The 25,886-nt window shown below is 39.3% G+C and overlaps 1 protein-coding gene across 1 annotated transcript; it reads left to right on the forward strand.

Moving 5' to 3' along the window:
- The first annotated feature begins 20,059 nt into the window (after positions 1-20,059).
- Positions 20,060-21,092, forward strand: LOC128127145 (AP-2 complex subunit alpha-2-like). Its single transcript, XM_052765538.1, has 3 exons — positions 20,060-20,318; positions 20,391-20,495; positions 20,578-21,092. Exons 1-3 carry the CDS (start codon positions 20,206-20,208, stop codon positions 20,666-20,668), a joined length of 309 nt encoding a protein of 102 aa, XP_052621498.1. The 5' UTR covers positions 20,060-20,205; the 3' UTR covers positions 20,669-21,092.
- Positions 21,093-25,886: the final 4,794 nt, after the last annotated feature.

The following is a 25,886-nucleotide window of genomic DNA, read 5'->3' on the forward strand; positions in this document are numbered from 1 at the left end:
CCCTCAACCCTCTCAAACCCTAATTTTCCTCCCTTGAGCTTGAGTGTTCATTTGTGAGCTATTAAACATTCTTGTGGTATCCTTGGAAGTGAAGAAGGAGCATTCAAGAGGATAGAGTTGGAGTCCAGGTCTTGGATCTGAGCGTTTTTGTGGTTGGAACATCAGTTGAAGGTATAAAGCTTAAACCTTTCTCATCCTTTTTGGTTTGTGCATAATATGGTCAATTTTAGGGTTTTTGGCCCCAAAGCTTGAAGCTTTATGAGTTGTTGAACTCCAGAGCCTAATATATGTCCCTTTGAGTGTCCTTAATGGAGTGGATTCATAAAAATGGAGTGTTGGACGTTAAAACCACCCCATGCATGAGATATGAGCATTTTTGGGAGTAGAGGGTGAGAGTTTTCGTGTTTGGGACTTTATCAGCCATGCAAAGGCTGAAAGTGACGAACTTTATGGAGCATGAGCCACTAGGAAGTCCAGATCTGAGATTAGAGTTATGGTCTTAACGGATTAAGACCAAGAGAGTGGGGAGAACAAATTCGGGGCGTACGCCGAGCGTAATCCCAGTACGCGTAGCATAAAGTCGAGGATCCCGATGCATGCATGGCGAGGTATTACGCCCAGTGTAGAGGTTCTGTACGCACATCATACATGATGTAGTTGACTTTTAGGGTTTAGTCAAATTGTGGATTATAGAGGCCGTGGGAGTGTAAAATGGTATTTTATCCTTCTGTGAGTTTGTAGAGGGTTTAGTCTAGCTACTTTGAGGGCCATTTATTAATTAGAGATATTTATCATATGTGTTAGGCGGAGGCTAGATCGGTGTTTCGTGTACGAGTTTTTAATTGCTTGCTTACGAGGTGGGTTTTCTCACTATACTTACCTAGAGTGGTAATCTTTGTGTGACCGGAGGGTATTATGTGCTTATATTGAGCATTATGATATCCTGCATTATTCTTTGTGATTTATGATGTGTGTTATTCTAAGCTTATTGAGTTAAGACCGAAGGGTCCACCCGAGTTGTGGGACCGGAGTGTTCCACTGATACACATTGACCGGAGGGTCTTATTCGAGTATAGCCATGAGAGGCTAATGAGATGTGTGTGGTGTTTTGGGGAACTCACTAAGCTTTGTGCTTACTGTGTTATGTGTTATGTGTTTGAGGCACTTCTTAGGATCACGGGAAGGCGCCAACTTGATTGTACACACGAGACTGAGTTATGTTTTGGGGATCCTGTATTTTATTATTTTGGACGTGTTAGATAAATTTGATATTTCGGGGATGTTTGGTGATTTGTGTTGATGAAATTAATGTGATTTATATATGAAAATTTTGTTTGAAAATTTACGGAGTTAGAAGTTGGTATCAGAGCCTTGGTTTGAGCGATTCGGACACTCCTTCGTGTTTGTCTGGACTCAAACTGAGGAATTGAGAAAAATTTTCAAAACAAATTATTTTTTCTAAAATTAGAAAGAGTTTTAAGAGAAAAACGAGTTGGAGCAGTGTGTACAATCAGCAAGAGCCCAAACGGCGATTTCCCAAAATACCCTCACTTACTTGTGTTATGAGATATTTATGAGATGTTAGGGATGCATGCTAGAGGATACGCTAGGTATTTCATATTTAGGGCTTGAGTTTCTTGATTTGTGATGACTTAGACTAGGAATTGCTGTTATCTGTTAGTTTCTTTGAGTATATGCTGAGTAGGAGTATCTAGCAGGAATCACTTAGAAAGAGTTCTGAGTCGAGGGATAATCTAGGAGAGATACCTAGATGAGCATATGAAGGGTCTACTGAGAGAGTATTCTATTATTCCTGAGAGATAGAGTACTTGTGAATTGGGATCTTAGGAGGAGGAATTGGGGTGACACTAGGTTAGTATGGAAGGTAGTATTGGGCCTGTACTACTGAAAGCACCAGATTTATATGCAACCTAAGTAAGAATCCTTAGGATGCTAAGGAGCATGTAGGGACGGGAAATCGAGTGTGAGTATACTCGAACTAGTCTCTGATGGTTTTTGTGTTGTGTCAGAGACATCATGGTGGGTACACGCCACAACCCTGGGAGTAGTGGGACTAGTGATGAGAAGATCCGCATGATGATTCATGAGGAGGTGGCCACAAACATTCATGAGGCGATACCAGAGATGTTTGGGTATATTAAGATGACACTGATTGAGACATTTGACGAGCGATATGTTGCTGTTACTGAGGCGGCTGCAGCAGCCACCACAGCTTTTGCCGCCGCTAGGCCACATGGAAGTGACTCGTTGTTATTCCAGGAGTTCAGCATCACGAAACCACCAGAGTTTGATGGGACACAAGATCCGATTTCTACCATGAGATGGACCTCTGACATTGAGGGATGCTTTTATACGTGTTCATGCCCATATCATTTGAGTGTTCAGTTTGTGCTGAACCAGCTTTGCTTGGGGGAGAAGGACTAAAGGAAGTTTGTGACTACCAGTTTTACTCCTACAAACCATGTTGCAGTGACGTGGGAGAGGTTCACATAGTTGTTCTGAGATGAGTATGTTCCCCCGGTCGAGAGGGAACGTTTGGCACACGAGTTTATGTCTCTCAAGCAGAAGATAGAGTCAGTGACTGAGATCGATTACGAGGATGTTCCACGAGAGGGTGTTGTTCTGCCCTAAGCACGTGTCCATTGAGCAGGCACGTGTGAGCCGGTATTTAAGCATCTTAAGGAGAGACATTCAGGAGTTCGTTGCGAACTCTTCAAACCGGACATTGGCTGAGCTTCAGACCAATGGCAGGCGGAAGGAGATTGAGCTAGAGTTACAGAACAGAGATGAGGAGGAGTCTCGTGGTGGGGTCCAGAGACCAGTGTAGTTGCAGCCGGCGAAGAAGCAGGTTAAGCCCGTTGATATGAGAGATGGGGCCCAGAAGTGCCGTAATTATGGCAAGTGCGACAAGAGTCACGAGGGATCATGTCGGGCGAGGATTTGCTACAAATGTGGCAAAGAGTGGAACATGGTGAAGGATTTCCCTAAGGGATTTGCAGTTTGCTTTCACTACAACCAGACCGGCCATCGGAAGGCTGAGTGCCCTCAGCTTATTTAGGGATCAGCTCATGGTTCCACTCGTGCTGCTTTACATGCTACTGATAGTCGGCCAGCAAAGGTCGAGACACCGAGGGCTCGTGGGAGAGCTTTTCAGCTAACAACGGAGGAGGTCGGCGTAGCACCTGATGTCATGGCTGGTACGTATTTGTTGGATTAACTGTCTAAACCCATAACTATTATTGGTAGGTACTTGACCCAAGAGTAGCATGGTCCATTTGGGTTGCATGGCTCCGAAACAATCTAAAGGATGGATAACTGAGAAGAGGTTATTTATGGTTTATTAATATGTTATAAGTTCTAATATATTAATATGAAATCATATTATTTAATTAGTATTGATCAAGAATTAATTTGGAATTAATTTTGTGATCAAAAGAGACTAATTAAATATAAGGGGTTGCTTTGGTAAATCATTCATTCTTATAAAGTGGGCTTATGATCCATAGTTCATGTTTGGCTAAACCCATGTGGTAACACATGGATACTCTGTGGAGGTTTTAACCCATGGAGCATGAGAGATATGGAAAGTCATTAGGGTTTACATGGTGTAACCCTAGTTAGCCACACTATATAAGAATCCTTCTAGCTCATGAAATTGGCACTTAAGTGAGAACTAAGGAGTGACTAGTGGAAACACAAGATGGCAAGCTGATTTTATGAGTGCAAGTGACATCTTCTCAAGTTCCTCCGTTTGTTGGTGGGGTTGTGTGATTCCATTTGAGGTGAAACACTTGGGGCACTAAGTTCTTAAAGGTCCAAGGCTTTCAACTACAACAAAAGGTATGTCATTTAACTTGTTTTATTACCCAAGTATCAAAGTTTTGTATGCTAGTTAGGGTAATCCCTTGGAAAGTTCAAGTTTGCATGTATAATAGAGAAAACATAGATACAAGGTATTTAGGGTTGCATGCACACCTTAGGAGTGTTAGAATGCTCAAAACCTTTCAATGGTATCAGAGCCAGGTTTGTATTCAATTATACCCGATGCTACTTGTTGTTTAAGCTTGAAAAATCGATTTTCTGCTATTCTGGAAAGTGGACTCGCTGAGTCCACTAGGGGACTCGCCGAGTCCAAGCACAATTCTAACCAACTCGCCGATTTTGTTCTTGCACTCAACGAGTTGGTGCCCTAGAATGCAGTTTTTCGAGTTTTTTGGCTGGAATTGGACTAGGATCATTACCCTAAATTGTTTTTGAACTTATAAACCTGTTTTTGGTGTGGTAATGATCATGATTATCCAATTTTAAAGATAATTGTCAAAGTTTCATATTTGTATTAGTTTATATGGTTAGGCTAATTACATGAAATTTGTTTGATTTGAATTGTCTTGTTCTTATGTGTTTAATTTAGATCATAGACAAATTGTTTGATTTTCTTTTTAGAATTTTTTGATCTAAATTATTTTGATGAATTCCATAACTTGACCTCAAGTTATGGAAAATGAAAAGTTTTTCTTTTAATGAAATCATTAAAGTCATAGGTTATGAACTTGAAGAGTCTTTTTCTCATAAATGGTTTTTTATGAGCTCCATAACTTGTCCTCAAGTTATGGAATGTAAAGATTCTTTTCATAAAATCTTTATTAAACTCATATGTTACGGATTCCAAAAGGTTTTTAAATTTACAAAACTTGCCCTCAATTTTGGGAATTTGTAAATGTAGAAGTCTAAATTTTTAAACATTTAGTTCCAAACCCTAGAAGTTTAAAAGTTTAAAAGTTTAACATTCAATCATTATACTATTATAATATTATAGGTTTAATATATATATATATATATATATATATATATATATATATATATATATATATGTATAAGAGTAAAGTCAGTCTTACCGTTAGTAGGCCTCTTTCACGAAGCCAGTCTATAATGGGGGTATAAGGTTACTGCCTATGACAGTTTAATGGGTGTCCACTCTCACCCACCACTTCCTTGACTGGTGGAGGGTCGTTTGCCGAACGAGTAGAATAGGACTCTAAATTTCCTTTCATTAAAGTATAATGATAAATATAAAGTAACAAAACACTTATAATTTCCCAATCTTAGTTACTTTAGGAAAATGTGAATATTGTGCTAACCCATAAAATTGCACTATGGACCTTGTTAAGCCATTACTGGAGCGTGTGTGGTTAGCCGGCACACTAATCTAGACTGACTATGCATGGCAAAGGGTAGCTTCATGTTACTCATATATCAATGGATCGTGTGTGGTTAATTGGCACATTGATTAGGTGGTTGTAACATTTGGAGTACCAAGCTAATTTGCATCGTTATTCACACCTTGTTTATGATCCTTGGCATCCCAGTCACAAAATTGAAGGGCACACTCGAGATTTAAACATGCCATTGAATTGTTCAATGAATCTCAAAGGATCTAGGAGTTTCAATTCACTTAAAACCTAAAATTCTTTTTCGTTTTTCGTGGTGGAAATTGGTAAATCATCATTTACCTACCTTCAAATATTTTGAAGTGTGGATTACGACATCCCTCTTCCAAATTGTATAATATTGTTTTGGGTCCTAGGCTTAATATTTTATTTGGGTGTTATATTAAGGACTAAATCAACTAACTTGAATCTCTCCCATTGAAGATGTCTAGCTCAGACAACTATGGTCTTCCAAAATCCTTTGGAACAAGCTTTCCTCTTGAAAAGGGGCATTGGTTGCGAAGCTGCTCTGACTACCTGAAAGATCTGAAAAAACGTAGAATCGAAAAGTGTGACTCTGCTTCAGGTAAGTCTACTGTCTAACTCTATGAAGTTCCTAATTGTTGATTCCTAATTGTTGATTCTAAACATGGTTATGCTTACAAGTTTAAGTATAATTTTGAAACATTGGAAAAGGTTCAATGTATGGAAGAACGAATAAGAAGAATCAAATTAGGTAGAAAGATAAAAGTTTCTCCAATCTGAAGGGATGGGAGAGTACTTTAGTATCATGTTTTATGATCGTGTTAATGATTATGGAAAACCATATCATAATTGACCCTCTATGGACACCTTAGTGAACTTGTATGGATAAGAAGAGGAATCGTGAATTGTTGAAATAGTTTAAATCAAAGTCATACTCCAAGATTGTAACCTTGAGTGACATAATCTTAAGAAAGGTTTAAAACACTCATCAAATGTAGAGTAAAAGTTTTCTACTCTTGTACATTTGAAATTGGTAAGTTGTGATGTTTTTTGGATAAAACAAAGACCAAATTGCATGAAGTGTTTGTCTTGAAAATAATCTACACTAACTCTTGAATATTTGATTTGTCAAGGAATGATTCATGACAAGAGAATCCTATATGTCATGAGGGCAGTGGGAGACTTAAAGATCTTGACAAGTTTCAAGAACTAATCAAGAATAAACTTATTGTTTATCACTAGCACACAAATTTAGGCTTATAACATATCGTGTTGACATATTCTTATTTCTGTGCCCATTCCAGTTAAAGTTGACTATGCATGTGACTTCTATGATTTCTTTACATAACTACTTGGAAGCAATGGTAGACCCTTGTGCTGCCAGGAGGCAAGAAATTAAGATTGAACATGTTCAGTCCATATGAGTTTGGATTTGTCACTAACCTTGTCTTGTGATGTCACACCTCCGAACCAGACGGCGGAAACGTCCGAGGGCTATCGTGACTTAATTGAATACCATAACATTGAATATATATGAAACATAACAACATTCGTCACCATGCATTAATATAGTACAACCGATAAAGTTTACATGAAGTACATTGTTTAAACATTACATCCCCAAAAATAAATTGTTCGATTCGTTAATAAGTAAACTGCAAGCCATCACTGAGTACATTTTCCTTTGATTCACTGGTTACCTGAGAATACAAGTATTTTGAAAAACTTCAATATGTGAAATGTTGGTGAGTTCATAAGCGGTATTTGAAAAGCAATGTTTTGTATCGTTTTGAAAACCACCAGAAAATCCGATATTTTCTGAAAAGAGCTTTTGAAAACATTTGTGAAGATCCATAAGTATGCTTGTTTGTTTCTATAGTTAAAAAAAAATGTTCATCAAAATTGTGTACATTTTGAAACTGTATGTATTGAAAAACCCTAGGAAAACCCGATGTTTTCCTAATTCTTTGAATTCCATGAAGTTAAAATAAAACCATTGTAGCGCGCGAAGTCATTAATTCCAGGCGCGTCGGATTATTTTTGCGCATGATTAATTGCTATAAACAAGCGTTACACAAACGATCAGTTTATAACTATACTAACGATCCCGTAGGCGTGGTCCGTACTAATCACGTTATCCAACCGCCTTGACTTTCAGTAATCCCACATCCGAAGAGAAAGAGGACACAAAGACCCCGATGACTCCATTAACCGGTTGGGGATAAAAAAAGGTACGAGGAGCCCTTGACCCGCCTCGCATGAAATACCGACTTTACTAGCAATACCATAGGACCCTTGGGAACCAATAGTATAAAAGCCATTGAAAGTCCTTTTATGCGGTGTTGGATCATGTAAGACCCAACAACTCGTAAGGTAGAAGTCTTCGGGCCTTAAGATCAGGTCATTGGGCTAGCTAGGCCCAACAAACAAGATTTTACACTTTGGGGCCCAAAGATGGTGCATAGACATCTGTGCACTCTCACGTGTGTATTAATTTCCCAAATGTTACTTGTGTGAATCGAGGTATCGTCGCGTTAGTAGTTTCGGATTTTTATTGGTTCGAGACCGAACCAATTCGTTTAACAACGATTTTTGGTATTGTTGTGTATTGTATTTCGTCGGTAGTCGCGGTGCCAATATTTGATCATGTTGGGTGTATTGAATTAGCCTTGAAAATTTTCTGTTTTCAGCCCCTGTTTATTTTGTTAATTTACTTTTTCAACCCTTTAATTAAGTAAATTTCCGGTTTGGTCCTTAAACCATTTTTCTTGACATTTTAACACCAAAACTTATTGAAATTGATATTTTTCAGCATATTTTTCATAGAAAACAGTTTGAGTCCCTGAAAATGCAGTTTCCTCGGTTATAAACCCTCTTTTTCGCAGTTTTTACAATTTTGGCCCAAATTGGAAAACTTTTGCAAATTTGGTCCTTTGTAAATTTGAAAAGCATTTTAAACCTTTGAAAAGTACTTGGAACACTAGTAACCCACTGTTTTACAGAAAAACACAGTTTAGCCCTCCAAAACAGAAAATTTCGCATATTGGGCCCTATTGGGCCGAAAATGTCATTTTTAGCCCATTAAGCTTGAAACTTATGTTTTTAATCCTCCAAAAGAGTATATTTTCAGAAAATACATTATGGAAACTGTTTTGACTCATCTCTCCCATCAGATTTCGATATATTTCATTTTGGGCCCCTTAACTTTATATTTTAACATTTTATGTCCAAAAATTGAGTTTTTAGCCCAAAGAAAATGTTATTAAGCCATTTAGCTATTTTTCTTGGAACACTTTGTATGTAGAAATATATTTGATGCTAGTATCATTTAACATAGAGTATATCTCGATTTTTAGGGGTTTATGGCTAGATCCAACATTATAAACACACAAAAACACCCACATAAGCATAGAATCATACAAGGCATACAAAACACATATAGATCTACACTTTCACTTGTATTCCCCCCCCCCCCAAAAAAAAAACTCATAAAAACAGAAAATAGGGGGTATGAAGCTCACCTTAGGGTGTGATTTCGGTTTTTGAAGAAAAGATGGAAGAAAACTTGGTGATTTTTGGCCTTAGCACCCTTTTCTTGAAGATCTCGAGTTTGATGTGCTTCTAGGATGTAAGATCACGGGTTTTGCATGGATTAGGAAGAGATTTTGATAACAAAAAGAATCTAAGTCATAGATCCAAGCATAATCTTACCTTAGATGGAGAATTTATGGAAATATCCTCTTGAAAGCTTCCTAAATTTCAAGATCTTTGAGTGGAGAGGGAGGAAGTGTTCTTGAGAGAGTTTGAGAGATATTTATGTATGTGTGTGTGTGTGTTTCGGCCGAGAGTGAGGGAGGGAGAAAGGAGAAGTGATCTTTGAAGTGATACTTGCTTGGAAATATGAGTTGTGTGCATGGATACCCAACAAATAAAAGTGAGGTGGCAATCCAAAGTCAACTCTCCCTTTTCGTTGGGCTTGGGCCGAGAATGGAGAGGGAAGAAAGGATTTTTGGGCTTTTTGCCCCTAAGCCCAATATTAAAGTTAGTTTGGTTGATCATTGGCCTTATAAAATAAAATTGTGATTTTTATGCTTCATTAAGCTAGATTAGGTTAATTATGGATCAAGGCTTTTAATTCATTTCATTCTAGGCCCAAAATGGCCCAAAATGTTGAAATAAATGATTGTGGATCCAATTAGAGCCCAATTAGGGTTCTAAGCCCATGATAGTCAAATTGGAAGCTTATTGGTCCATTTGGATCCAATAAGGAAGTCCTAGTCCAAAGTGGACCTAAACAAGAACTTCTATGGTTTCCAATTGTTTGATGACTATTTGTAGTACTTGTATAATGTATTTGATTGAAGTTTTTAATGTCATAATAGTAGGTATCACACATGCTCTTAAGTTTTTTGATTCACATTAACTTGAGTGTATAGATTACATGACACAAAATTTCTAGTTGTGACATCATCCCGCCGTTAGAGGGAATTTCGTCCCGAAATTCTGTTTGAAAGCTAGATTTGAGAATGCTAGAATAGGTGAGGGTACTTTTGCTTCATTTGGTCTTCGCGTTCCCATGTGAATTCTGGCCCACGCTTTGCGTTCCACCGCACTTTCACGATCGGGATGCGACTTTGCTTAGTACGCTTCACCTCCCTGTCCATGATTTCGATTGGTTCTTCAACGAATAGGAGATTCTCATTGATTTCGATTTCGTCAAGAGGAATGACAAGGGTTTCATCTGAAAGGCACTTCTTCAGATTAGAGACATGAAACACGGGGTGTACACCGTTTAGCTCTGCAGGTAGTTGCAGTCTGTAGGCTACCGGACCTATTCGGGCGACGATTTCGAAAGGTCCAATGTATCGCGGGTTCAGCTTTCCCCGTTTTCCGAAACGTATAACCCCTTTCTAGGGTGAGACTTTCAACAGTACTCGATCACCGACCTGAAATTCTAAGGGCTTTCGCCGTTTGTCGGCGTAGCTCTTTTGTCGGTCACGCGATGCTTGCAATCGAGCTCTGATTTGGACGATCTTTTCCGTGGTTTCGCGAATGATCTCCGGTCCCGTTAGTGCCTTGTCCGACGTATGTGTTCTTGCTAGCTGGGTATCACCTACTTCAGCCCAACATAACGGTGATCTACATTTACGCCCGTACAGTGCTTCGAAAGGAGCCACCTTGATGCTCGAATGATAACTGTTGTTATATGAGAACTCGATCAAAGGTAGGTGGGTATCCCAAGACTTCCCAAAGTCTATCACACATGCGCGAAGCATGTCTTCAAGCGTTTGAATGGTTCGCTCACTTTGGCCGTCCGTTTGTGGGTGATATGCGGTGCTCATGTCGAGATGAGTTCCCATTGCCTTGTGGAGTGATTGCCAAAAGCGCGAAGTGAATCTACTGTCTCTATCCGAGATAATGGATTTTGGCACTCCATGGAGTCTCACGATTTCTCGTAGGTACAAACGCGTCAATCTCTCCATCTTGTAGGATTCCTTGATTGGCAGGAAATGGGCAGATTTCGTCAGTCGGTCGATTATTACCCATATGGTGTCCAGTTCGTCCGACGTCTTGGGTAGCTTGGTCACGAAATCCATAGAAATCCCCTCCCATTTCCACTCAGGGGTTACCGGTTGCTGTAACAGTCCTGAGGGTTTCTGGTACTCCACCTTTACCTTGGCGCACGTAAGGCACTTACTAACGTAGGTCGCAATTTCCGCCTTCATGTTAGGCCACAAATAGTGTTGTTTAATGTCCAAATACATCTTGTCTGAACCGGGATGAATGGAGTATCGTGTCTTGTGGGCTTCCTTCATAACAACCTCCCTAAATCCTCCGATTTTTGGGATCCAAATTCGGTTCATGAAGTAGTATACTCCATTCTCCCTTGCTTCAAGATTCTTCTCCATCCCGCGCAATGCCTCGCTAGCTCTATTTTCCGTCCTCATGGCCTCCGACTGGACTAATGCAATTTGAGTGGCCAGATGAGATTGAATGGTTATCGAGAGAGTTTTCGTACGGCGATTAGAGTACTCCTTCCGACTTAATGCATCAGCTACCACGTTGGCCTTGCCTGGGTGGTACTTGATTTCGCACTCGTAGTCGTTTAGCAATTCAACCCATCTTCGTTGTCTCATGTTCAGCTCCTTCCGGTTCAAGATGTGCTGGAGACTCTTGTGGTCCGTGAAGATGGTGCACTTCGTACCGTACAGGTAGTGCCTCCAAATTTTCAGAGCGAAGACCACGGCTCCCAATTCTAGGTCATGGGTCGTGTAATTTACTTCGGGCGTCTTCAGTTGGCGGGACGCGTATGCTATCACTCTTCCACGTTGCATGAGAACGCAACCTAAGCCCTGATTCGACGCGTCACAGTAGACTACAAAATCTTCCATTCCTTCAGGTAGAGATAGTACGGGAGCACTACAGAGGGCTTGTTTCAAGGTTCGAAACGCAATCTATTGTTTGTCTGTCCATTTGAATGGTACGCCCTTTTGCGTAAGCGAGGTAAGTGGCTTGGCGATCTTAGAAAAGTTTTGAATGAATCTCCTATAGTAGCTTGCTAGACCCAAGAATTGACGAATTTCAGTGGGCATGGTCGGAGTTGCCCATCCTTCCATGGCTTTGACCTTAGAGGGATCCACATGAATTCCGTCTTGGCTAACTACGTGGCCTAGGAAGTTCCCATTCCGGAGCTAGAACTCACACTTGGAGAGTTTGGCGTAAAGCTTTTCCGATCGCAGAGTTTCTAGGACTTGTCGGAGATGTTGGCCATGCTCTTCTTTGCTTCGAGAATAGACGAGAATGTCATTGATAAACACAATGACGAAGTTGTCAAGGAACGGTCGGCAGATTCGATTCATTAGGTCCATAAATGCGGCAGGTGCATTTGTTAGACTGAAGGGCATTACGACGAATTCATAATGTCCGTAGCGGGTTCGGAAAGCGGTTTTAGGAATATCCTCTTCCCGGACTTTGAGTTGGTGGTATCCGGACCGTAGATCTATTTTAGAAAAATAACTAGCTCCTTAGAGTTGGTCGAATAGATCATCGATTCGTGGGAGTGGGTAGCGGTTTTTAACAGTGAGTTTATTTAACTCTCTGTAATCGATGCACATTCTGAAAGATCCGTCCTTCTTTTTGACAAAGAGCACTGGAGCTCCCCATGGCGAGTAGCTAGGTCGGATAAATCCCTTGTCCAGAAGCTCACTAAGTTGGCTGGACAATTCCTGCATTTCAGCAGGAGCCAACCGATAGGGTGATTTAGCGAGAGGAGTTGCTCCTGGAATGAGGTCGATTCGAAACTCAACCTGTCTCTCTGGGGGTACTCCCGGAAGATCTTCAGGAAACACGTCTGGAAATTCACACGCTACCGGAATATCTTGGATGTTAGTTCCTTCCTTGGCCTTATCCACTATGTGAGCCAAGAACGCCAAGTTGTTCTTTCGTAGATGTTTTTGTGCCTTGATGCACGAGATGAGGTGAAGATTCATGCTAGGTTTGTCCCTGTAAATTACTAGGGTTTCGTGATTTGGGAGACGAAGGCGAACGGCCTTCTCGTGGCACATAATCTCAGCATGGTGGGGGCTTAACCAATCCATGCCGATGATCGCATCGAAACTCCTAATTGATACTGACATTAGGTCTATTCGAAAGACGTGTTGGTTAAGGGTTAGGGTACATCCGATGTAGATTTCCCCAGTGGATTCGGTTTTCCCATTGGCCATTTCCACCGTATAGGTTTCATTTAGCTTTTGGGGTTGTTGTTTTAACAAATGTTTAAACTTCTCGCTTACGAAACTTCGCTCCGCTCCGGTGTCAAATAAGATGCATGCATAAGTGTGGTTTATGAGAAGCGTACCGGTCACAACTGCGGGGTCCTGAACTGCCTCACCCTGACCCATAGCCAGCATCCTTCCTGCTCCTCTGTTTCCTGAATTGTTGTTGTTAGGGAAATCTCGGCGGAAATGCCCCGTCCTTCCACACCCGAAGCAGGTGTGGCTAGGCCCTGCATTATTGCCGCCGGCATTGGTGTTGTTGTTATTGCGGTGGTTGTTGTTGTTGTTGTTGTGGTTGTTTCCCTGATTTTGATTCTGGGGAGGATAAGTCCTGCAGAACCTTGCAGTGTGTCCCCTTCGGTTGCAACTGGTGCAATGAAAATCCCTGCATTCTCCATTATGATGGAGACCGCACTTATTGCATTTGGGAAGATTACCGGAATAAGGTCTTGAAGCATTTGAAGCAGCTGAGGCTGGAGCATGTGGTGCGGCTGGAACCGGTGCGGTGACAGCGTTAACTGCCACTGTCTGCTGCTTTTTAGAGGTCTCGGGGCCCTGACGTCCCTTCCTCTTGTTGTTCTTCCCTTTCCTGCCATCACCCTCCTTTTTCTTCTCAGCCTCCACTGGCTTCTCGCCCTTCTTGTTGTTATGATCATACAACCTCTTCGCCAATCTCTTCGCACTGTCAAACGTTTCAGGGTTCGCAGCTATCACATTCCCTTGAACGGGTGATGTCAGTCCCCAGATGAATCGCTCAATCTTCTTTCCTTCTGATGTGATCATCCCCGGGCACAGCAAAGATAGTGTTGGGTTTTGAGCATTCTAACACTCCTAAGTGTACATGCAACCCTAAATACCTTGGATCTATGTTTTCTCTATTATACATACAAATATGAACATCCAAGGTATTATCCTAATCTAGCATACAAAATAATGAATATAACAAGATAGAATACATACCTCGTTGTTGCTTGTGTTCCTTGAAACCTTGTGAGCCTAGCACCACAAGTGGTGATGCCTCAAATGGTTCACAATCATCAAAACACATGGAATGACTTGAGAGAAAACCCACACTTCATGAAATCGGCTAGCCCTTCTAGTACACCCACTAGTGTCTTCTAGTGACCGATTTTGGTCAAGAATAATAAGCTTATATAGTTAGGGTTACACCATGTAAACCCTAATTGACATGGCCTTTCATTTCCATGATCCATGGGTACAAATACACCATGGAGCATCCATGGACCATCCTATGGGTTTTAGTCCAACTTGATTATCCATGGAGCATTAGCCCACTATACAAGTATGGATGATTTACACAATCAACCCATATATTTAATTAGTCTTCTTTTGATCACTTAATTAATCCTAGATTAATTCTTGATCAATACTAATTAAATAATCTTATTATTCTTATTATTAATATACTAGAACTTATAATATATTAATAACCATAAGTGTCTTATTTCTCTCATCCAAGTGCCTGATGGTATGCAACCCAAATGGACCATGCCGGGTCGGGTCAAGTCTTACCAATTATAGTTATGGACTTAGACATTAATCCAACAGATAGTTCACTAAATCTCGATATGTAGGCATCGATATTCGCATTCTGCACAGTGAGGTTCCATAGCTCTTGCTCCATCTTCTGTATTTCGCCTCGTGGGCAGTACTCAGCCATTAACATTTCTTTCATCTCTGCCCACAGCATAGAGTTGGCTACAGGGAGCGTCATGGCTTCCACGTGTCCGTTCCACCAAGTGAGTGCTTGGTCCACAAAAGTGCAGGCCGTGAACTTCACCTTCATTTGCTTGGGGCAATCGCATATCTCGAATACCGACTCCACCTTTTCAATCCATCGCTTCAGAGTGATCACCCCTCCAGTGCCGTTGAAAGTTCGTGGTTTAGCGTTTGTGAAATCCTTGTAGGTACATGTCTTGGTAGATCCTTGGTTCATCCCGTTGTTCGAACTTCCTGCCCCTTGCCCGTTGCCTCCTCCATTATTCCCCTGATGGAGTTGTGCCATAGCTGCGGTGACCGCAGCAGACACGGCTGTCTCGAACGCAGTGGAGTCAACCTCAGGTGGAGTTGGTCCTGGGTTTCCGCGAGTAGGTCGGAGAGGCATGTTTCTGTCACGAAACAGAAAGATGTTGAGTGTATGGGGTTTCTGTGAGGTTGGGATCCTACTAACTAGGTGCATGGTACGAACTTAGACATTACTACCATCAGACATACAATCATAACTTCTCAACACATAGTAGTTTGTAATATCATAGCAAAGCACACAAAAGTTCATTAATATTATCCGCATTTAATACAAGAAAATTTTGCTCGTAAGAGCATACATAAGTGACGCTATTTCGACAGCATAACGGCTCTATGAGTAGTGTAGTCACTTAAACATAGAGTCAGAGTACATAGCATAGTTCCTAACGACCTACTAAGACAAGTCTATCCCTAATCGTGATGAGCTGAATCCGGAGGTGGTGCCGAGGATGTGGATGCTCCCTGAAGACGTGCCACCAAGCGTTCTGCGTCCTGAAGTCGAGACTCCCACCTTACCTACCTCATGTGAAACTCCCGAAGGACGTCACACGTCTCCTGTTCCGCACGCTCGACCCTAGTCCACAGCCGGTGTCCCGTAATCGTCTCACCATGACCGGTAGGGCTCGGTCGGCTGGTCCTCCGTCCCTCAGGTCGAAGAACTCATGTGACATGCCAAACGGGGGTCGCTGTCCCTGATGTCTGCTCCATCTCCAAAGATCAATGCCCCAAGGAGGGGTAGGACTAGTGGGGCCCACACGGTAAGCAGGCACCCTGATCGGGTAAGGGGGGTTGATGACCTCGGACTCCGCGTCCGAATCACCCCCTTCGCTGTCATCGAGCTCCTCCTCGAAATTCTCTTCGTCTTCTTCGGGTTCGGCAGGCTCGCCCCCGACTTCTGCCTCCGGTTCCCCGTCAGATTCCTCTTCGGGGTCTTCCTCAGGTTCTTCTTCAGGTTCTTCCTCAGGCTCCTCCTCCTCTAGCCATCCGTTGTTTCCTTGGTTAGGGAAGTAGGGATCCCCGGGATGATGAAAACCAGCCATGCTGTCTGCGAGAGTGTGTAAATATGCTAATATTATTCCTAAGGCGCCACGACTATTGCATAAGCTAAACAGGCATTCTCTTTTTGGTGCTAAAAGGGTATAGTTTTAGGTTCCCTAGCTATCCCGATCTCATCAGGACGTGTGTTAGTTTTACTTTGGATAGAATGTAGTTGATCAGGCTACATCCACTCCTTGGTATCACTAAGAACAGTCCCGAATTAATCGAGATACTAGCATTATTGTGTTTGGTTCGGCGTTATGTTCTTATTCCTAATGCAAGCAAGGGTGTTTTATTTACTTGTTTTGTTCAGAGTTATGTTAGTCCCTCTTTTTGGTTTATAGTTGCATATCAATGTGTGGCTCGACATGCTAGTTCACTATAAACAAAGCTCTGATACCAACCTGTCACACCCCCGAACCAGACGGCGGAAACGTCCGAGGGCTGTCGTGACTTAATTGAATACCATAACATTGAATATATATGAAACATAACAACATTCGTCACCATGCATTAATATAGTACAACCGATAAAGTTTACATGAAGTACATTGTTTAAACATTACATCCCCAGAAATAAATTGTTCGATTCGTTAATAAGTAAACTGCAAGCCATCACTGAGTACATTTTCCTTTGATTCACTGGTTACCTGAGAATACAAGTATTTTGAAAAACGTCAACATGTGAAATGTTGGTGAGTTCATAAGCGGTATTTGAAAAGCAATGTTTTGTATCGTTTTGAAAACCACCAGAAAATCCGATATTTTCTGAAAAGAGCTTTTGAAAACATTTGTGAAGATCCATAAGTATGCTTGTTTGTTTCTATAGTTAAAAAAAATGTTCATCAAAATTGTGTACATTTTGAAACTGTATGTATTGAAAAACCCTAGGAAAACCTGATGTTTTCCTAATTCTTTGAATTCCATGAAGTTAAAATAAAACCATTGTAGCGCGCGAAGTCATTAATTTCAGGCGACGTCGGATTATTTTTGCACATGATTAATTTCTATAAACAAGCGTTACACAAATGACCAGTTTATAACTATACTAACGATCCCGTAGGCGTCGTCCGTACTAATCACGTTATCCAACCGCCCTGACTTCGAGTAATCCCACATCCGAAGAGAAAGAGGACACAAAGACCCCGATGACTCCATTAACCGGTTGGGGATAAAAAAAGGTACGAGGGGCCCTTGACCCGCCTCGCATGAAATACCGACTTTACTAGCAATACCATAGGACCCTTGGGGACCAATAGTATAAAAGCCATTGAAAGTCCTTTTACGCGGTGTTAGATCATGTAAGACCCAACAACTCGTAAGGTAGAAGTCTTCGGGACTTAAGATCAGGTCATTAGGCTAGCTAGGCCCAACAAACAAGATTTTACACTTTGGGGCCCAAAGATGGTGCGTAGACGTCTGTGCACTCTCACGTGTGTATTAATTTCCCAAATGTTACTTGTGTGAATCGAGGTATCGTCGCGTTAGTAGTTTCAGATTTTTATTGGTTCGAGACCGAACCAATTCGTTTAACAACGATTTTTTGTATTTCGTCAGTAGTCGCGGTGCCAATATTTGATCACGTTGGGTGTATTGAATTAGCCTTGAAAATTTGTTGTTTTCAGCCCCTCTTTATTTTGTAAATTTACTTTTTCAACCCTTTAATTAAGTAAATTTCCGGTTTGGTCCTTAAACCATTTTTCTTGACATTTTAACACCAAAACTTATTGAAATTGATATTTTTCAGCATATTTTTCATAGAAAACAGTTTGAGTCCCTGAAAATGCAGTTTCCTCGGTTATAACCCCTCTTTTTCGCAGTTTTTACAATTTTGGCCCAAATTGGAAAACTTTTGCAAATTTGGTCCTTTTTAAATTTGAAAAGCATTTTAAACCTTTGAAAAGTACTTGGAACACTAGTAACCCACTTTTTTACAGAAAAACACAGTTTAGCCCTCCAAAACAGAAAATTTCGCATATTGGGCCCTATTGGGCCGAAAATGTCATTTTTAGCCATTAAGCTTGAAACTTATGTTTTTAATCCTCCAAAAGAGTATATTTTCAGAAAATACATTATGGAAACTGTTTTGACTCATCTCTCCCATCAGATTTCGATATATTTCATTTTGGGCCCCTTAACTTTATATTTTTAACATTTTATGTCCAAAAATTGAGTTTTTAGCCCAAAGAAAATGTTATTACACTACAAGAAAAAAGGCCTTTTACGACGCTCATTGCGCGTCGTAAATGGCTCAGACGACGCGCAAATGCGTGTCAAGGAAGGCCATGTCATAAAGATAGACGACGCGCATTTGCGCGTCGTCTAGAGACGACGCGCATTTACGACGCGCATTTACGACACGCATTTACGACGCGCGGTTACGACACGCAATGCGTATCAAGGAAGGCCCTGTCATAAAGGAAGACGACACGCATTCGCGTGTCGTAACCTTACGACGCGCGTGTTAATGACACGCAATGCGTATCAAGAAAGCCCCTGTCAAGAAAGGCCATGTCATAAATGAAGATGACACACATTTTTGCGTATCGTAATTTTAAATTAAAAAAAAAATATATTTATGGATTTACTTATTTTCATATTAAATTTGCATTTTATGTCACATAATGGAAAATAAAATACCATATACAAATAATACAATGCATTGCACAAAAGTTAATGTTATACAAATAATCATTCGAATAGTAGACAAATGTAATACTACAAATAATCATTCCAATAGTAGACAAATGTAAGATTTCAATATTTTTTATATAATTAACTAAATTATTAGCCAAATTTCCTAAAATACCAACATACTTTTCTATGAAGAGCATTAACACTATTCTTTTCCATCAAAAACTTCAAAACCTGCATAATTAATTTAATGTTTAATCAGCTACAGGTCAATAAGGTAGGTTTAAGCAAAAGAGGTTCATAGTAGTAAGATTTTACTTACCACTGTTGTTAATGACATTGAAAGAAGCAGCCCAACAAACACCCCCTCAGAAGGATTATTACTAAATGAAACCACAAACAAAGTTAAAAAGTCAAGTATTTTGTGACAACCCCGGAACCAGGGGCAAGGCTGTTTTTACCCATGGTATGACCTAATACATGATAATAAAGACTTGTTTAACAAAAAGAAAAATGATTTCTCACGTGACATCACTATTAAGAATTGATGAAAGAGGGTACTCCACACTGTATTGCCAACAAGCTTGACACCAACACCTAAAAGCTGGAAAAAACAATAACATAAATAAAAATAAATGTAAGATTTGAGATAACAGATGCATAATTCACATGTCTACTTTTACCAATTTATTTTATGCAACATATATGCAGCTGACATGAATGAATTATACAACAAGTTAGGAGTAAAATAAGGGATGGTTGCATATTTAGTATGATAAATAAAGAGATTTGTGGCATAAGGGTGCATAAATAATAAAAAGCAAAAAGGAAGAGGAAAGCTGACTTACATAATCAGCAAATTTCTGAATTGGTGCTTTTAACATAATACATAAGAGTGGTCCCGAAGGGATAGCTGGCAGCAAAAAATCTCAGGCAAAAAAAATTCCAGGAGAAAACAGTTAGTACCTCAAAAGCAAAGGTTTTATAGGGTTAGGCATGCACCTACAAGACAGGGACTAAGATTATAAGTGATGTGAATGGGACATAGTAATTAAAGGAATTTTTGTTACCATTGTTCCATGCATAGTGGTTGGGGTAGAGTGTTTTTCCATCACTGTTAACACAGAAGGGTCCAAGTTCTTCCATGGCTCCATATCCAAACAACAAGCATCCTAGCCCAGTAGAATACCTTCATTAATAGTAGTTCGATCTTACTCTAAATTTTGGTGCATTTGGATGATGATCTTTAGAATGTCCATTCTGATTCATGAATATTCTAATTAATTTGGTATTGTAGAATGTAGATTGGTATCTGCATTATTAAAGTTCATAGGACTTACTACTGACTCACTTTTCTTTTTTTAATCATTAGCCTTATGCAGCTCTCAAAGCTAGAAAATATCTTGATAAGCCTGCAATACATGAGACAATGGTGAAGGTATGTAGATTATATCTTATATTTCCTACACAAATATAGACAACTGTATGCTGATGTCATTATGCAGGTTAGCGCTTATCTGCTTGGAGAATACAGCCATCTTTTGGCCAGACAACCTGGGTGTAGCCCAAAGGACATTTTTGTCATTATACATGAGAAGCTTCCTACTGTATCGTGAGTATTTCTATTTCTATACATCTATGTTTTCTTTTGTGATCATCATCTATTTTTTTTTTGTTTCTACAGGACTCCAACAATATCCATTCTTCTCTCAACATACGCAAAGATTTTGATGCACTCTCAACCACCAGATCCCGAATTACAAAACCAGATCTGGGCAATATTCAGCAAGTGAGTTTATAATAAATAGGAGCTACACTTTTTTTTTGTATATGCAAAATTTGATAATATTTAATTTCACACACATTGACAGATATGAAACATGCATTGATACTGAGATACAACAAAGAGCTGTACAGCTATTCATTTTCAATAGCACACTTGCAAAAATTTTAAACTTTTAAAACCCATCTTAGAAGGACTAAAGGTTAGAAAGGAGAAGTAATGAAGCTATGAGTTGAGAAAAGAGTAATCACAGCAAGGTCTCTAAAACAGACCTGCTGTTCAAAATGGATTTACTCCAAAATCTAAAACAGAAACATAGCTTTAACTAAATTTTATAGGAAACTATGATTATTCAGGATTCCAGAACTATAAAGAACTCCTTCTAACTCCAAAGGATGAATTAAATATGAATTTTACAAAAAGGTGTATCACTTCTGTCTCCAACAAGACAGTCAAGTGAGGTTGGCCAATTCTACCCAACTTGTAAGTAGAATTCGTCCATACCAAAATTCAGAGAAGTAAAGGACATACAAATGAAAGTCTCAGAGTTGGAATTGAATGAAAAGCATTTCCCAAGCTCCGGATATAAAATTCACATTGTGGACAATCACAACACTAGTAAAAGCTGGTGACTGCCCACTAATCTGGAGTCTGGATCAATTCTAACCAATTTATAATTGGAAATAACACCCCATCTGCTCCAGATCTTAAATTCATAATATCAGGAACATATAGAAACTTGGAATCACTCTGGATCCTTTTCCAAGCCTTATAAATGATGAAAACAAAATGACATATCAGAACAGACCCGAATCAGACCTAACAGCAAAGATTCCATTCTTGCACATAGATAAAGTCCTTACCAGTGAGGTAGGCCTGCTTAAGAAAGTTAGCCAACTCAATTTGTGAACTTTGGGAACTGGTTTGGGGTCCGTTTGAGTTCTATAGCTCAAGGTATGATTTTTACAATATGACTATAGATCTGATGGAAAACAGAATCATAGGCACCCGTGATTCCGTTTGAGTTCTATAGCTCAAGGTATGATTCAAAGCCCTTTATTTTAAAGACAAACGATCTCAAATATACATGATAAGGTTTCTCACGAAGTGTGATCTTATGCTTGTTTTCTATATATAATCCAAAGAAACACAACCATTAATTTAACCAAAAGAAACTCAACACAATTTAGATATCATGATTTGTTACTTACCCCTTTTCTGTCGGAAGGACGAGGTGCTAATTCCTTCTTGGTGACAACATGCCCTTTATTTAGACCCACAAAGAGTCCTATGTTTGGCTGTTTTGGAGCCATTGGAACCTGAAAACATAAACATATATTAGCGTAAAGCAACATACACTTCACAACAGTTCATCAACTTAGCCTATGCAGTTTTAATTCAATATGACCTGAAAACCTTACAAGCCTCAGACTACAATCAAAATGCGCAATATATATTCTTATTAAACATGAAGATGATTACAAGATATAAATGAGTTTATGCGTGCCAATAAGTTTGTAAACACCAGCAAGCTTATAAGCACATGGAAAGCATCTCGGAACTATAAGAAGATGCGGGAAAACTAAAAGTACAATGAGGGAAGAAAAACAACCTGGGCAAGAAGAATTTGAGACCAAGTAAACTTTAGTTGCTGTACATTTTACTTGCTTCTTGAAAGAAACCCCCAAATTCTTAACTCCACACCGAAGGAATATCACGTGATGTACGTCAACGAGGATGTAAGCCTGAAGTGGGCCCTCAATTCTACAATAACAAAAAGTGTATCTTGTTATATGTAACAATATGATGAAAACAATGTAAAAGGGGTTGAGTATTGAGGTGGTTTAGTAAATACTTTGCTTTCCAGACGAGATTCTATCAACTTCAGCTTCTCATCTAATTTAAACATCATCAGAGTTGGTTCTGTAAGAATAATTTCATGCAACAAATGTGATAGTCATACTAATTTAAACATCATCAGATTTGTTTCTATAAGCATGTGTAACTATTAACTCGAGAGTAACAACACAGTATACTACTTGTCTTCATTTTCAGATAAGGTGCAATGGCGTTGATGTTTAAGGTAATATCCAATATTTTTCCTATTTTTAAAATTACTAAATTACCAATATCACTTATCAGTGTGCATTCTATTCATTACCTATGTTAATGTTACAGGATCCAACAAAGATTTCAGCGTATCGTGACAAAAGGTTTCCAGGAACACAATAAGAATATGAACACGCACTCCAAAATTCAACAACCGTATACATTGGCAACATGTCTTTCTACACTACTGAAGAAAAAAATGGGATAAACCTTGTTTAAGAGATTTATCAATTTCTGAATCTAAGAGAAAAATTAATATTAGATCTGGAGGCTGATGAAGTTAAAGCAAAGAAGAACAAGGAAAGTTTTTTTTGGAGATTGTAATATGGCCTTATGATGTCTTCCAAACAGAACCGAGGCAGTTAGCCCAAAAGGGTAACACAGGCTCATGTAACCCACAACTTCATCCAACTCATGCAAGTGGTGCACTTGGATTCATGGGATCTATTAATTGACCTACTTAAAGCTCATTGCATACCTCCCAGAGACTCGTTTATTATCTCTAAATATGATAGACAAACTAAACTTCAAGTCAAGAAACCTGCACAAAAAAGTGAACTTATTTTTATCACAGATTAACACATAAAACCCAATAAACAAAAAGAGAATCAGACCATATAAATTAGATATGAAATAGAACAGATAATGCTCGTTAGAGAAAAGGAAGCAAAAGAGAACATTTCAATGAATCTAAAACCTATTTCCACTAACAATTAATCTTAAAAAATGAGAAGCTGGAGAGAGAACTAGCACATACCAAAGAGAATTTTCAACTGGGGAAGGAGAAAAAGAAAAAACAGAAAAAAAAACAGAAACCCTAACCAACCTTGGTCGTTGAGATGATGGTGGAGCTTTTCCCTTGACGCAAAACCCTCCATGGTATCAAGCTCAATCTCTGTAGCCCTACGATCTGCCATGTCCAAATCTCTCTCATCCTCCAGAGAATCGTCCAACCCAACCGACCTTCATAGCCATTTCTATTGATTTCCAACTTGATATCATAAATTATGTTTCGACATGAGAGTGTGGGGAGGTTTCAAGAAGAACAGAGCAGAAGCAACAACGCAAAAGATAACATTAGGTATCGAGGGATAATTGAGTTTGATTAAAAAGGTTATAAACTCGTAATAAAGGAAGACAAACCTCTGGAACAAATAAAGAAGTAGAATGTTGATGGTAATTGACCATGGAGTTTTGAGACCTTGACTTTAATGGAGCTACTGTTCTACTTGATATGGAAATCACTCTAAACTGTACCCCTTTGATCAATTTCATGGCCTGGTGACCAAAAAACCTTCGATTTCACTAAGAACCGGAACCCTAGTTCCAACAATAGTCAATTTTTGGTATTTGATTGAGAGAGAGAGAGAGAGAGAGAGAAGAACGATTGAAAGAAGGTAGAGGAGAGCATGGCGGGGTTTTTAATTTTTTCAGAATTTCATTTCCCCCTTTCCCCCACTATTAAAGGATGGAACGCGCGTTCCATTAAAAAATATAAAGCGACACCCTTAGACGACGCGCATTTTATTATAGGTGCCCTCCGTGTTTTTTTTAGACACTAATTTAAGGGCGCGCAATAATGCGTGTCTTCTATCCTTAAATTTTTTGAAGAGATGACATTTTTCTAATGTCACTCTCCTTTGCGTAACATAGATCAATGAGCGTCGTATTTTGCGCGTCGTAAAAGGCCTTTTTTCTTGTAGTGTTAAGCCATTTAGCTATTTTTCTTGGAACACTTTGTATGTAGAAATATATTTGATGCTAGTATCATTTAACATAGAGTATATCTCGATTTTTAGGGGTTTATGGCTAGATCCAACATTATAAACACACAAAAACACCCACATAAGCATAGAATCATACAAGGCATACAAAACACATATAGATCTACACTTTCACTTGTATTCCCCCCCCCCCCACAAAACTCATAAAAACAGAAAATAGGGGGTATGAAGCTCACCTTAGGGTGTGATTTCGGTTTTTGAAGAAAAGATGGAAGAAAACTTGGTGATTTTTGGCCTTAGCACCCTTTTCTTGAAGATCTCGAGTTTGATGTGCTTCTAGGATGTAAGATCACGGGTTTTGCATGGATTAGGAAGAGATTTTGATAACAAAAAGAATCTAAGTCATAGATCCAAGCATAATCTTACCTTAGATGGAGAATTTGTGGAAATATCCTCTTGAAAGCTTCCTAAATTTCGAGATCTTTGAGTGGAGAGGGAGGAAGTGTTCTTGAGAGAGTTGAGAGATATTTGTGTATGCGTGTGTGTGTGTTTCGGCCGAGAGTGAGGGAGGAGAAAGGAGAAGTGATCTTTGAAGTGATACTTGCTTGGAAATATGAGTTGTGTGCATGGATACCCAACAAATAAAAGTGAGGTGGCAATCCAAAGTCAACTCTCCCTTTTCCTTGGGCTTGGGCCGAGAATGGAGAGGGAAGAAAGGATTTTTGGGCTTTTTGCCCCTAAGCCCAATATTAAAGTTAGTTTGGGTGATCATTGGCCTTATAAAATAAAATTGTGATTTTTATGCTTCATTAAGCTAATTAGGTTAATTATGGATCAAGGCTTTTAATTCATTTCATTCTAGGCCCAAAATGGCCTAAAATGTTGAAATAAATGATTGTGGATCCAATTAGAGCCCAATTAGGGTTCTAAGCCCATGATAGTCAAATTGGAAGCTTATTGGTCCATTTGGGTCCAATAAGGAAGTCCTAGTCCAAAGTGGACCTAAACAAGAACTTCTATGGTTTCCAATTGTTTGATGACTATTTGTAGTACTTGTATAATGTATTTGATTGAAGTTTTTGATGTCATAAATGTAGGTATCACACATGATCTTAAGTTTTTTGATTCACATTAACTTGAGTGTATAGATTACATGACACAAAATTTCTAGTTGTGACATGTGATTATGGTTATGACAAATTCAGATGGATAGGAACACATACACCATAAAATCTAGGTGTCACAAGGTTTTTCTCCAATTCATGAAAATGATTGTGAGGATTTTCTTTCACTAAGTAGATTTTAAGGAGATAGCAATTGTGATATTTGCATTCTCAAATTCGATTATGATTACGGCATCCCTTTTCATAATTTGAATTTTGAGAAATGACAAAAAGGTCTAAACATTTGAGACTTATTGCTATAAGTTCATAAATTGTTTAGACACACATGTAAGCTACCTAAGGAAAGGTGTATGATTTTGAGAAGCCTAGATAAAGTCTTATCAAAGCATCTCGTATCAGAAATCTGAACTTTGGTAATGAAAGTCAATAAGTATTGATTT

The sequence above is a fragment of the Lactuca sativa genome, chromosome 7, assembly GCF_002870075.4.
Source record: "Lactuca sativa cultivar Salinas chromosome 7, Lsat_Salinas_v11, whole genome shotgun sequence".
NCBI lineage: Eukaryota > Viridiplantae > Streptophyta > Magnoliopsida > Asterales > Asteraceae > Lactuca > Lactuca sativa.